This window comes from Cervus canadensis, chromosome 10 (genome assembly GCF_019320065.1).
Source record: "Cervus canadensis isolate Bull #8, Minnesota chromosome 10, ASM1932006v1, whole genome shotgun sequence".
NCBI lineage: Eukaryota > Metazoa > Chordata > Mammalia > Artiodactyla > Cervidae > Cervus > Cervus canadensis.
This window is the reverse complement of record NC_057395.1, coordinates 75,413,109-75,425,730: the sequence shown is the minus strand read 5'-3', so window position 1 is coordinate 75,425,730 and position 12,622 is coordinate 75,413,109. Positions and strand designations below refer to the sequence as shown.

Sequence of the window (12,622 nt, the reverse complement as noted above, 5' to 3'; positions counted from 1 at the left end):
CACAACTAAGAATTATCTGGCCCCAAATGTCACTTTTCTGAGGTTGAGAAAACATGGCTTTCCATGTTTTGTTTTTTTTTTTCTTATAATGACTTCCATTTTACAGAACAGGCAACTGAGGCTCAGAGAGGTGAAATGTCTTGACCAACGCCACCTAGTCAATTAGATCTGGAGCTGGGAAACCAGTGCAAGTCAGTTTCATTCCAAAGCCAGGGTGTTTCCACTATGCTCTCTCCTTGGGGGTCGAAGGATCAAAGGCAAGGCAATTGAGGATCAGAGAGGTGCTGTGACCAGCTGAAGGTCACACAGCAGTTACTCCAGAGACCTCTTTCCAAGGGAGCTGGTCACCTTTTGGACACAACTGACTCCACTCCTCAAACCTGGCAGGCTCATCTACCTCATACCCTTGACTCTGTGTCCAGAGGAACTTAACTCACTCAAGGCCCATGTCAAACATCACCTTGCCCAAGATCAAAAACAAACAGCTCGGACAGGGCAGAAGCCACCCTACTTTCTCCCTCTTAGGCACCTGCAGTATTTACCCAGAGGCCACTGGGAGAATAAACCTGGGTGTTTGGAACAGACTGAAGGATGATTACAGCCTACAGGGGGATATTATTGATCAGCCAATCCACCACACAGACAACACAATCTCTGGGTCCAGAAGAGGGGCAGGTCAGGAACTGTGAGGACATTTCAGAGAGTGGGGCCGGGCTAAGAGGGCTGTTCATACCTACAATATTAACCAAGAAACATTAACAGAGAACTTTCACCTGCGGGGCATTGTTCCAAGTAGCCCCTATGGATTAACCATAACCTTGTGTAGAACCCCATGAGCTAGGTACCAAGGTCATTCCCATCGTCCAGTTGAGAACACTGAGGTTCTTGAGGCAAGGAATCCAGCGCAAGGTCACCCAAGGAAACTAGAGAGGGTGGGAGCTGGGGTAGTAAACCTGAACAGCCCCCAGGGAGATCGTCCCTTTCCATCTTCCTGTGAGGCAGGTGAGGACATTTGTCGAGCACTTCGCTGACGACCAAGGTCACACAGAGCAGCCTACACTGGCAGCAGGGTTTCCCAAGGCATTACTGGGGGGTGGGGGGCTCGGGGAATGGGTGGGGGGGGCTCGGGCAGAGCAGCAGTCACTTGATTAGTACCTGAGAGCAGATAATAATTTCCCTTGGGAAAGGCAGCAAAGGGCAGGTTCATCTCTGGGGTCGGGGGGTGGGCACAGAAGTTATAAAGAAAGAGAAAAAGAAAAGGCAGGAAAAAGAAAAAGGAAGGGGAAAGAGAGAAGAGGGGGTAGGAGAGAGAGGGAGAGAGCCGAGCCGTGCGTCTTCCTCCCAAGGTCGTGGGAGCGCCCGAGGGCACCCAGCTGGGCGCCCCAAAGGCAGCGGGTAAGGCTGGCCGCCTTTTTCGGGGGCCGCTAGGGGTGCGCGCGGCGAGGCGAGGCGGGCTTGCTCCGGAGCGGCCCAGCCGCCAGCTTCCCCAGTCGGGGGTTGACTCAGCCCGAGCGGCGGCCGGCCCTGCGCGCGCGTGCTGCGCGCGGCGGGGGTCGCGTGTGTCGGGGTGGGAGTGGCGTAGCCCGCGGCGGGCGGGGAGCCGGGAGCCACGCGTCCGGGCGCAGAGCTGGTGAGCCGGCCGCGTTGCCTCGGCGCCTCAAGACTCCGCGGGGCCCCGAGCGGAAGAAGACTCTCGCCCGAGAAGCCGGATCGTCCGGCTCGGGCCGAGCCGAGCTTCCGACGTAGCAGCGCCGCGTCTCCAGGGGGCCCGAGGCGCGCGCGGAGCGCCTGTGCGGCCGCGCCGCGGCGTGGCACTTGGCCGACGCTCCCTGGGCGGCGGGGCCCGCCGTCCCGGAGCCCCGAGGACCGGCCCCCTCCCGCCCCTCGTCCGGCCTCCGCGCGCTGCCTCCGCCCCCGGCCCCGGCCGCCCGCCCCCAGGCCCGCCCGCTCGCCCTCCCGCCGCGCCATGCGCCGGGCCCGCCGCTGAGCCCGGCCCGCCGGCTCGCCCCGTCCGGGATGGGGCGCCTGGACGCCTGAGTCGCCGCTCTGCGCGATCTCCGCGCCGGGGGAAGGAGCTGGTGCCGCGCGGCCGCGCTAGGATGGAGGTGTCCGGCGGCCGCGATCCTGGCGGCGACGGGGCAGGGGACAGTGCCCCGCCGGACCCCCTGGCGCACGGCGCCGCTGCGCCCAACTCTGGCCCCTGTGCAGCCGCCCGGGAGTCGGAGCGCCAGCTGCGCCTCCGCCTCTGTGTCCTCAACGAGATCTTGGGCACCGAGAGGGACTACGTGGGCACCTTGCGCTTCTTGCAGTCGGTAGGTGTCGCCCCCGGGGGGAGCGCGGGGACAGTCTCCGCTCCGGCCGCCAGCCCCGCTGCGGAGCTCAGCGGGGGCCTCCGGCGTGGGTCCCCACAACCTGTGGCCACGGTCCCCGGGGGGAGTCTCGAGGATCGCCTCAGAGGCATCCCGCGGGGCGCGCAGAGCCGTGGGGGCGATCGAGCTGCTCCAGAACTGGGCTGTCGCCTCTCTTGCCGGCCCGCGGGTCCAGCCCCAACCCGGGGTCTCCTGCACTCCGTAACCACCGCCCCCCCCCCCCCGCATACTCAGCCCTTTTGTCTTTTTCAACCCCCCCTCCCCTTCTTTCAAATAGTTTTGAAATTAGTTACATCCATGAGGCAGGGGCTCTGGGACCCAGGCGCCGAGAGCTCGGGCTCCTGCGTTCCCCACCCCCCCACCGCCGGGGATTTCTTTGCCACCTAGCGCACCACGGACTACTCATCTAGGACGGACCTTGGAAATCCTCGAGCCCAGCATCCCTGCGCGCCCCGCAGAGTAGGATAAAACCCAAAGCCCAGAGTAGGAACAGAGGCCGCCAAAGCCCCCTGGGTAGGACCCCTCTTTCCCACGCACACGCAGTTGCTGAGGCTTGGGGACAGTGGGTTTCAAACTCACGACTCGCCGGTTCCATCCCATCCCCCCTCCACCCCCATCTCCAAGTTGCCAAACCACTGGCATCAGATTCTGTAAAATAACTGAGCGCTTATTATGTGCCTGGCGCCTACGTGTGTCGTGAGAAGGTTGGACCTTCCCAAGTGGCCCACGAAGTAGGGACGAATACCTCCCTCATTTTTCAGATGGGAAAACTTAGCCCCAGAGGGTCTGAGTAACTTGCCCAGAATCAAACAGCTGTTTAACTGGGGATACTGGATTTTTAACCAGGGCAGCCTCCGTCAGTGCTGCAAGCCCCTGTTCTGTACTGCATTTCTTTTTTTTTGTTTGTTTGTTTCTTCTCTTTCTTCTTCTTCTTTTTTTTTTTTCGTCTATGAGAGGGAGGAAGGGGCCACTTCCCTACCGTCCTAGGAAGTGAGAAAAGTGGCTAGAGGGTGGAGGGGGTGGGTCTGAGGCAGCCTGGCTGGAAGTTAGGAGACTGGCCGGGCTTTAATCTCCAGCCTCCTGCTGGGACCTCATTTACTCCCTTCTCTGCTCTAGGAAGTCTTTTAATCCTGGTGCAGGAAGGGCTGGGGGCAGTGGGCAGCGGGGGCAGTTGGTGGTTCCTTCAGAAACCCCAGAGCCAGGCCCTGCAGTTTCCAGTCTCCCGGGGAAAGAGAGAGGCTCTGGCATCCTCTGGGATCCTCTGTGGCTTAGGGGTGCAGCCGAGGCTGTGTGAGGTCTGAGTTTTAACTCCAGGAGGATGGAGCCCTTCTCTCTGTGAAAGGAGGTGTGTGTGTGTGTGTGTGTGTGTGTTGAGGGGGTGGTGGTAGAGAGTTGTGCGGAGGCATTGAAAACCTTTTGGCTAAAGGACCCTTCTAGAAAAGCCTGTGAGAATGAAGCAGGATTGGCATTTCTTTCCCATCCCTCCCTCTCTCACAGAAAAAAGAAAAAAAAAAGAATCTGCTCAGTTTGAAGCTGGCAGTTTCTGAATTAAAGATGTAGGCAGCCCTGGTGTCTCTGAGCAATGTCAGCTTCCAGGGAACTCCTCACTTCTCCTTCTGAGCCACTCCCTGCTTCTTAGTCTGGAAGGGAAAGAGCAAAGACAAGCCAGTTTTTACATTAATGGGGAAGAAAAGATACCTCGTACTCCCACATCCTTGCCCTGGATGCTGTGGTGCCTTTCGGAAGAGATAGGAGATGGTGTTTGGGTTCACTGTGGTTTTAAATTGTCCACGTGTAGAGTCTGAGGAAGCTGAAATAATGGAAATTGATTAGAATCCACCATTCTTCTTATTAAAAAAGGACAGGAAAAAGATAAAAGACTTCTACACTTCCATATCGTCCCCTTGACACTTTGAATCTGCTGATTTCATCCTTTTTCTTTCTTTTGGATTGCCTGTCGGTTTTGAGATGAGCTGGTTCTGACTTTGACATCTTGGATCACTCTTATACCTGTCCTGGCCTCAGTTTCTCCACTTGTCAAAGGCGGGGAGGGGAAGCCAGGCTTTCTTTCTGCCTTGTCCTTCTGGGTGCCCCCAAGCTTGTGCCAGCAACGGACTGATTGTGTAACTTGACCAGGCGTACCTCAGTTGTGAGCTGCAGGAGACCTCTCTTGTTTTGCTTTATCAGAAATGGTCCCTAAACAACCCAAGGTCTTTTAGTTTTGAAAACCCAGGGCTTGGAGCTTCATGAACTGCTAATTACCAAGGCTTTCCATGGCAGCCAGGCTGGCAGCCTGCAGGTTGTGAATCTCTCTTGTCTTCCCACTCCCTCCTCCCAGCCTTTATGTGATACTTACTGAGGGACTGTTCCTGCTTGGAAGAAATGTTGGGTAATCCCTCCTTGCTTTTAATTCCATGTGGCAGAGGCAGGTCTTGAAGGGCTGCCCTGGCCTCCTTGAGTCCCTTGTTTTAAGGTCCCTTTGCCAGTGAAAATGAAGCTCTGTGGTAGACCGAGCATTATGGAAAATGCAGAAAAACCAGGTCTTAAGTTCCTGTGCTAGAGGAGGGCATGTTCTAGCCAAGGGTGGCAATATGTGAGTGTTTCCAGAAACCCAAGTATGAGGTTGAGCTCTGGAGCCGGACTGCTGGGGGTCAGGTCCTTGGGCTCTGTGACCTTAGGCAAGTGTCTTGACCTTTCTGAACCTCACTTTCCTCATCTGTAAATGGAGAATGATAGTACATCTTATAGGGTTTTGAAGAGGATAAGTGAATTATATTAATATATATAAAGCACTTAGAACAGTGCCTAGCAGGTTGTAAGGCAATTCTGAGTTATTATAATTAATTGTTATATGATACTTAAAGATTACAGATGATTAGGATTGTAGGATTCTAGTAGCCAGCAGGCAGGAGTAGTCAGGGAGGGCTGTGAGATCTGAGTCATTACTGAAAGGAGGACAGGAACTCTGGGTGAATTTCCTTTTGATCATCTACATTCCAGAACTAGTGGTTTTGTTTGGCTCTGGGTTTGGGGGCTCTCAGGTTCCTTCAGAATCTCCCCATCTTTCCTTACCTCCTTCAGGAGCTGGATTGCACTTCCTGCCTTATCTCCAGTGGGGCCTGATGACTTTGGGGGCATATTCTCTGTGTGTTTATTGAAGAGTCATGGGAAGGGAAGGACAGCCCTCTCGTATTGATGCTGGCTGTCTCTTGGAGGACCCCCTAGAGGTGGCAGGAGAAGATGCCTCGGGTTTTGAGAACCTTGGATCTCAACCTTTAGAAGCCCTGGCTGTGTTAGGTGCGCTGTGTATGCGCTTGTTAATAATGATGATGACAGTGATGTTGCTGCCTGCCATCGCTGTGTAGGAGCTGACACTGATTCATTGCTTACCCTTCTATCCATTCATTTGATCTTTCCAGCACCCCTGTGAAGGAAGTGCTGTCTTATCCCCATTGGCAGAGGAGGAAGCTGAGGCAAAGATAGTTTAAGTGAGCTGTCTGGTTCATGCAGACAGCTGCCTGCCCTGGAACTCATGTCTGCAGCCACTTCACAGAATGCCTCTGGCTTATGAAGGCCTTGACTTGTGACTTTTGGAGGTGGCAGAACTGGGATTTGAACCCAGGTCTGTGTGACCCTTCCCCTTTGCCTGGGCTTCCTCTGGTTACTTCCCCGCTGTGACTCCTGTCTCTTCTGCAGATGGGCACAGCTTAGAAGAATGGAAATGTCAGGCTGCTGGGTTCCTCCTCTGTACTCCATGTCTCTTCTTGGCGTGAGGGTTGAGGGTGGGGCTCTGGAGCCAGGCTGCTGGTGTTCAAACCCTGGCTTTACTCCACACTGCCTGTAGGTGGCCCTGGGCAGGTCACCAGCCTGCTCTGTGTCTCAGTTTCCCCATCTGCATAATGGGCACAGTATAGCAGCTGCTGCATCATGGAGGAAAGGTTGAATTTTCCGTGAGCCTGACGTTATCGCTGTTAGCTCTGTGCCAGGCACACAGTAGGTGCCCAGAATGCGCTGGTAGCTTTTTGAGGGGATGTGCAGCATTGGGGGGCAGAAGAGTTGGTCTTTTTGGGGCTCAAAGTCTTCCTCTTTAAAGAGAGGCCGGGTGATCCTTGAACCCACTTGCCTCACGTTTAGATTGGTTTGGGGTCTCCACCTACAAGTCAAGGAGGCTGCCTTTGGGGACAGCTGCCAATGGGTTCCCTGAAGGATGTATCATCCAGCCTGGCTGGATGGGCGGAGAGACTCCTGTGTTGGGGGTGGTCAGCAGACCCCTGAAGGGCTCCCCTTGGCTCTCTGATGAGAGAAAGTGCTCCTTATTCCTCCATGATGCAGCAGCTGCTATACTGTACCCATTATATAGATGGGGAAACTGAGGCACAGAGCAGGCTGGTGACCTGCCCAGGGCCACCTACAGTCAGTGTGGAGTAAAGCCAGGGTTTGAACACCAGGACAGGACAAAGACCAGTCACTCTCAGACACCCACAGGGTCTGCCTGAACTGGCTGGGCCCGGGTCCCTGAGGGACAATAGGTAGAGAGCTCCCAGAATGCTTTCTGTGGTTCTGCTTTTTGAGGGTAGGAGACGAAAGCTTTTCTTCTCATTGGAGCTCTGCTTGCCAAAACAAGAAACTGTGGTTTTGTCTTGTCACTTTTTTTTGTTTTTTTTTAAGATTTTTGTCCTCTTAGTCTGACACTAGGGAGCGATGCTGGGGAGTGGGGGCGGGGGGTGCGTTTAAAATTCTACAGTCACAGAATGACCTGCCCGGTGACGTGGGGGAGTGGTTTCACAAGATTGTGTTGTGCAAAGTAGGATGCTCAGAAGTTCCGCCTTGGGAATATAAGCAATAACCGTAATATGATATACACTGTATGTATGACATGACAGGAATTGGGAGCAAAGGATGGAGCGATGTGTATCTTGTGAAGAAAGGCAAGCAGGAGGATAAAAAAAGGAAAAAAGGTTCTAAGAAATGCTTTTTAAAATGCCCTTTCCATGTAAAATTTAGCATATGTATGAGAATATATTTTTTACAACTTGCCAACAGAAGGAATGATTGTATTTTCAGCCTGATTATTAGTTGAATGCACAGCAATAGTAATAATAATTTTGCTCAGACTTACATAGTGCTAGATGTTTGTAAGCCCCAGGTAAAGCATTCTCTGTGTATCAGCTCCAAATTTCCAGGCGTTACTGTGCTTCCTGTTCTGCAAATGAAACAGAGAGGTCAAGTCAGTTTCCCAGGGTCACACAGTTTGACGGAACTGGGATTCAAACCCAGGTAGTCTGGCTGCGCAGCCCACGTTCTTTAACGCTACCCTGAACTGCCCCATCAGGGTGCTGTGTTCTCGACCCACATTCCTGCCTCTGTGAGACTTCTGGGATGCCCACGTGGGCAAGAATTAAGCCCAGCGATCCGAATGATCTGAGCTTTAGGATGCGAGGGACCCAGGACCAGGCCACTCTGTATTGGGCTGAACATCATCAGGAAAAGGCGGTGAAAATTTTGTGATGATAAAAACCTTAGCATCCGCGAGAGTTAGGTGGGGCCCCTCTTTTGTGTATGGCAGACACAGCTACGTACAGGTAAAGCCGTAAAGAGATTAGACTGCTTTTTTCAGAGGTAGAGGCAGCATCTGCTGTGTATTCCAGTCCGTGTTCCAGGCCACGAGGATGCAGCTAGCCGCCAACGGGGCAAACGTGGTCGTTGTCCTTATGAGAGAGATGAGTCAACAGGAATGCTTGAACTCACGCATTTGAATGAGTGTGTTCTTCAGATAAACAGCCCAGACGCCCACTCACTATTATTCCGATGTTTGCTCTTGTAACCGTTGCTCTGTCACTTTAAGAAGAGATGGATGGGGTTGGTATCCCTGGCTTTTGGAGGCTTCAAGGGCACCACTTTCTTCGAGAGTATCCCTTTTATCAGGCCAGTGAGCAGAAGAGCTGTTGGACTCGGGGCCACACCCTCAGATTAAGAAACCCACATCCTCTCTGCTTTACAGCCGGCTGTCTCAAAGCTTTTGTAAAAGTTGAGTCTTTGAAGTAGGCCATGCTTCGCTGCAGAACTTTACCTCCCAGATTTTTGTGTTTTCTCTTCTCCAATAGACGTAGGTTTTCTGGCTGGAACCCTAGTGGGAAGTGGGTAACCAGAGTTTGCTGTGCCATTGGCTTTGTTTCAAAGGCACTGGCTGAGGTCAGAGCTGGTTCTTGCCCTAGAATTTAGGAGATATAGAACTTGTGAGCAAGCCAGAGGTGGAGGGAGGGTCTCAATCTCCTTGTTTTGCAGGTAAGGCCCCTGCAGAAGTTGCATCCCCCAGAGGGAGGTGAGCCCTGGTCAAGGATGGTGACTGCGGCTGGTCGGGGTTCCATCCTGAGAGTTCTGGGGAGAGAAGGCTTGGGGGCCTTCTCTGGGGACTTGTGTTTTAGCCTGGATCCACTGTCCCCCTTAAACAGGTTCTACAAGGGACATTTCCAGCCCTAGCAACTGATTTGGGGTGAATCCCTTCATCTTTCAACCTTTGGCACTATTGACACATTCATTGGGTAGGGTTATTCTTTGTTTGTGGGGGTGTCCTGTGGGTTGCAGGATTTCAGAAGCATCGTTGGCTGCCACCTACTAGATTCCAGTAGCGTCCCCTTCCCCCAGCTGGGGCAATCAGAAGTGTCTCCAGACATTGTCACATGTCCCCTGGGGGCAAAATAGCCCCCGGCTGGGAATCACTGGCTGAAACCTCCTTTGATCACCAGCTCTGCTTTTGGACCATTTGAAGGCAACTGCATGTGTAGCATTGATATGTGTGTGTGTTTACATAAATGGCATGGTGCGGTTTGTATTTTTCACTCTGCAGTGTGTCTTGGGTTCACGGTTAAGGGCACAGACTCTGGAGACAGACAGCCTGTGCTTGAAACGCCGCTCTGCCCCCGTGTGACTTTGGACAAGTCGTTTTGCTTCTGCGAGCCCTGGTTTCCTCATCTGTAAGATGCTTGCAGCCTCCGGGGGTGGCTGCAAGGATGGAGTGTGGTCCCTCACACACCTGGAGCAGCTGGGTCCTGGGGCAAGATCAGTCTCCCCGAAGTACATGCCACAGAAGGAAGCCCCGAGGAAGGAGGGAAGCCCTCCAGACTCCCAGACGAGTCTGGAATTTTAGGTTTATTTTTATTTTCTCGACTCTTTGAGGGCCAGAAGGGAATCTGCCTGTCCGCCCCTCTTCTCTCGTGTGGTCAGACACACAATCTGTGTTTACCCGCCTGGTTCCTTCCCCAGGGTGGAGCTGGCAACTGATCCCTTGGTTCTGGGCCAGGAGAGGTGAGGCTATTTCAGGCTGGCTGGCCTAGGGCCACTGAAGGTTGGTAGCAGCAGGTGGCCAGTTGCCGCGGAGGGCAGGTAGCTTCTGCAAGAAGCTGCTCCCAGGAGGAATGAGGCCAGGGTCACCGCGGGGGTATAGGCAGTCAATGCTTTCATTCACAAATTCACTTCTTAAACAAACAGATGTTAAGCACCTACTAAGTGTCAGACATATGGGCTAGATGTTGGCACGTGGCCAGTGCAAGATGGACAAGGTTCTTGCCCTTGTGGAATCTTCACACAGTACAAAAAGAGATCGCTTGAGAAAGTGACGAGAGGTGTAATAATGATAAGATAATCCACTGAGGCCCTGCTGGGTGCGAGGTACTATATGAATTAGCTCTTTGAGTCCTTGCAGCAACCCTTTGGAGTAGAGACTGTCATTATATCTATTTTGCTCCTGGGGAAACCAAGGCCCAGAGAGGCTGAGGAAATTGTTCAAGTCCACACAGTTTGGAGTGGGTATGCCGAGGAGAAAGGAACGTGGAGATACGCTGGTGATGGAGGTGGTGTCATCTGTTGAGATGAGGTGGTCAGGGGAGGCCTGTCTGAAGAGATGGCTGAGAAGGAGCCCGCCGAGGAGGGAGCTGAGAGAGGCGTGTTCCGGGTGGTGGGCACAGTGTGTGCAAAGGCCCTGAGGCAGGGCCCAATTCAGCTTGCTGAAGAGGAGGTGAGGTTGGCGTGGACAGCAGGGGCTCTGGTGGCGTGAACCTCACGTGCATGGTGAGGCGTTTGGGCTTGAGTCTTAGTGGGATGAGGAGGCCCTGGGGTGTGGCACGGTTTGACTGGGGATCTGAAAGTCAGGACTGCACGGCGCCCTTCCCAAGGTCCAGCAAACACCTCCTGCTTCCTGCCTGGGCACCCAGCCAGGAGGCAGGACCACATCTTCCCCTCCCACAGGCAGATCCCCCCTGTCTGTGCCCTGGCTGTCTAGTGACCTGGGCCATTTCTGTCCTCTGTCTGGGTGGGTGCTGTGAGCCGACCACATGTGGAGGGGAGTTTGGGCCCCTCTTCGTGGCCTGGGTGTGGACAGGCTGCACCGGGAGGGCTGTTGAGGTCCGATGGGTCCCTGCTTCCCGTGAGGAAGGGGCCACCCCATGTTTTCTGTTCAGGAAACTGATTTGCATGATTAAAAACTGTTCGGTGGCACCTCTGACTCCACCCTTCACTCACAGCCCTCACGGCAGCACTTAACCTGGTGTCAGCTCGCATGTCTTTTTCTTTTTTATTTAATTAATTAATTAATTTATTTTTTCATTTATTTTTATTAGTTGGAGGCTAATTACTCCACAGTATTCCAGTGGTTTTTGTCATACATTGACATGAATAAGCCATGGATTTACATGTATTCCCCATCCTGATCCCCCCTCCCACTTCCCTCTACCTGATCCCTCTGGGTCTTCCCAGTGCACCAGGCCCGAGCACTTGTCTCATGCATCCAACCTGGGCTGGTGATCTGTTTCACCATAGAAAATATACATGTTTCGATGCTGTTCTCTCGAAACATCCCACCCTCGCCTTCTCCCACAGAGTCCAAAAGTCTGTTCTGTACATCTGTGTTCGCGTGTCTTTTTCATACCCACTTCACAGATGAGAAAAATGGAGGCATTGAGGGGAAGTCACCCGAGGACCCACCCTGGGGAACTGGCCACTGCCTCCGCGGCCCTCATCCTTGCCTCCCGTGGTCTGCTGTCCATGCGCAGCCCGAGGAGCCTAGTTAGACTTGTTAGGTCATGCCACCGCCCCATTCAAAGCCCAGCTGTGGCTGCCAGCGCCCTCAGTCAAAGCCAGGTCCTCAGAGGGGCCTAGGAGGTCCCACACCACTTGCCCTCTCTCTTCTCCCCTCCCATTCCGAGTCATCTTTTTTCTTCATACGGTTTTTTTAACATTGAGATATGATTCACGCACCGTATGTTCTACCCCCTCGAGAGTACAATTCAGTGGTTTGGGGTATATTCACAAAGTTGTGCAGTCATCGCTGCCGTCTAATTCCAGTGTCCTGTTGCCTTCCCTTGCTCCCCTCCAGACACATGGGCCCTTTCTCAGAGACCCCAGGCGTGTTCCTGCATCAGGGCCTTCTCATTTGTTCTGTCTGGAGTGCTCTTCCTCCGGTATCCCCGTGGCTCACTCCTTCAGGCCCCTGCTTAAACCTCGTGGTCTTCGGAAGGTCTTCTCTGACTACCCCACCACTTCCCGTTTGAAATTGTACTCTGCCCCGACTTACTGCTTCCTGTCTCCTTTTCTCTGGGTGGTCCTTTATTTACTCTTGTCTCCAGCACCATAAACAGTGCCTGGCACATAGTAGGTGCTCATTAAATATTTGTCAAGTGAAGGAAAAAAAAAATCTCTTCTGTATATACACGTGTGCACACGCGCGTGTGCACACACACACACATTTATTTGTTTAGTTTTTGACTGCATTACACAGCTTGTGGGATCTTAGTTCCCCCACCAGGGATTGAACCCATATCCTTGGCAGTGAAAGTGCATAGTCCTAATCACTGGAGTACCAGGGAATCCCCATATTTTTAAAATAATGGGATGGTCTTGATTTATGTTCAGTATTTTTGCATGGACTTTTGGTCCCCGGGGTCTGGCCCAGACTGTTTGGGTCTGAATTGTGTTTCTGCCCCTCGGTGGCTCTGCGATCCTTGGCAAGGAGTTTCCCCAAGAAGTTTCCCCTCTCTGGGCCTCAGTTTCCTCATCTGTAAAATGGGTTGGGACACTTTGTTCAGTGTTGGCATATGGCCAGGCTCCAGTCAATGGTAGTTGTTCTTTTATTGAAATTATTATTATGTTTTAGAATCTCAGTATTTCCCTTCTTTTTTTTTTTTTTTTCAAGGACAGTTATGGGGTCTTGTCTTGAAAAACGTGCCTCAGATCATTCTTGGGGCTTGAAATAAGCAACT

The 12,622-nt window shown here is 53.1% G+C and overlaps 1 protein-coding gene across 1 annotated transcript in view; it reads left to right on the top strand.

The window, feature by feature from the left end:
* Positions 1-1,649: 1,649 nt before the first annotated feature.
* The window catches only part of PREX1 (phosphatidylinositol-3,4,5-trisphosphate dependent Rac exchange factor 1), a 176,302-nt gene continuing 165,329 nt past the window's right edge, over positions 1,650-12,622 (top strand). The window contains exon 1 of the mRNA XM_043480441.1: positions 1,650-2,312. Within this exon, the coding sequence (XP_043336376.1) occupies positions 2,100-2,312 (213 nt within the window). The 5' untranslated portion in view covers positions 1,650-2,099. The remainder of the gene's footprint in view (positions 2,313-12,622) is intronic.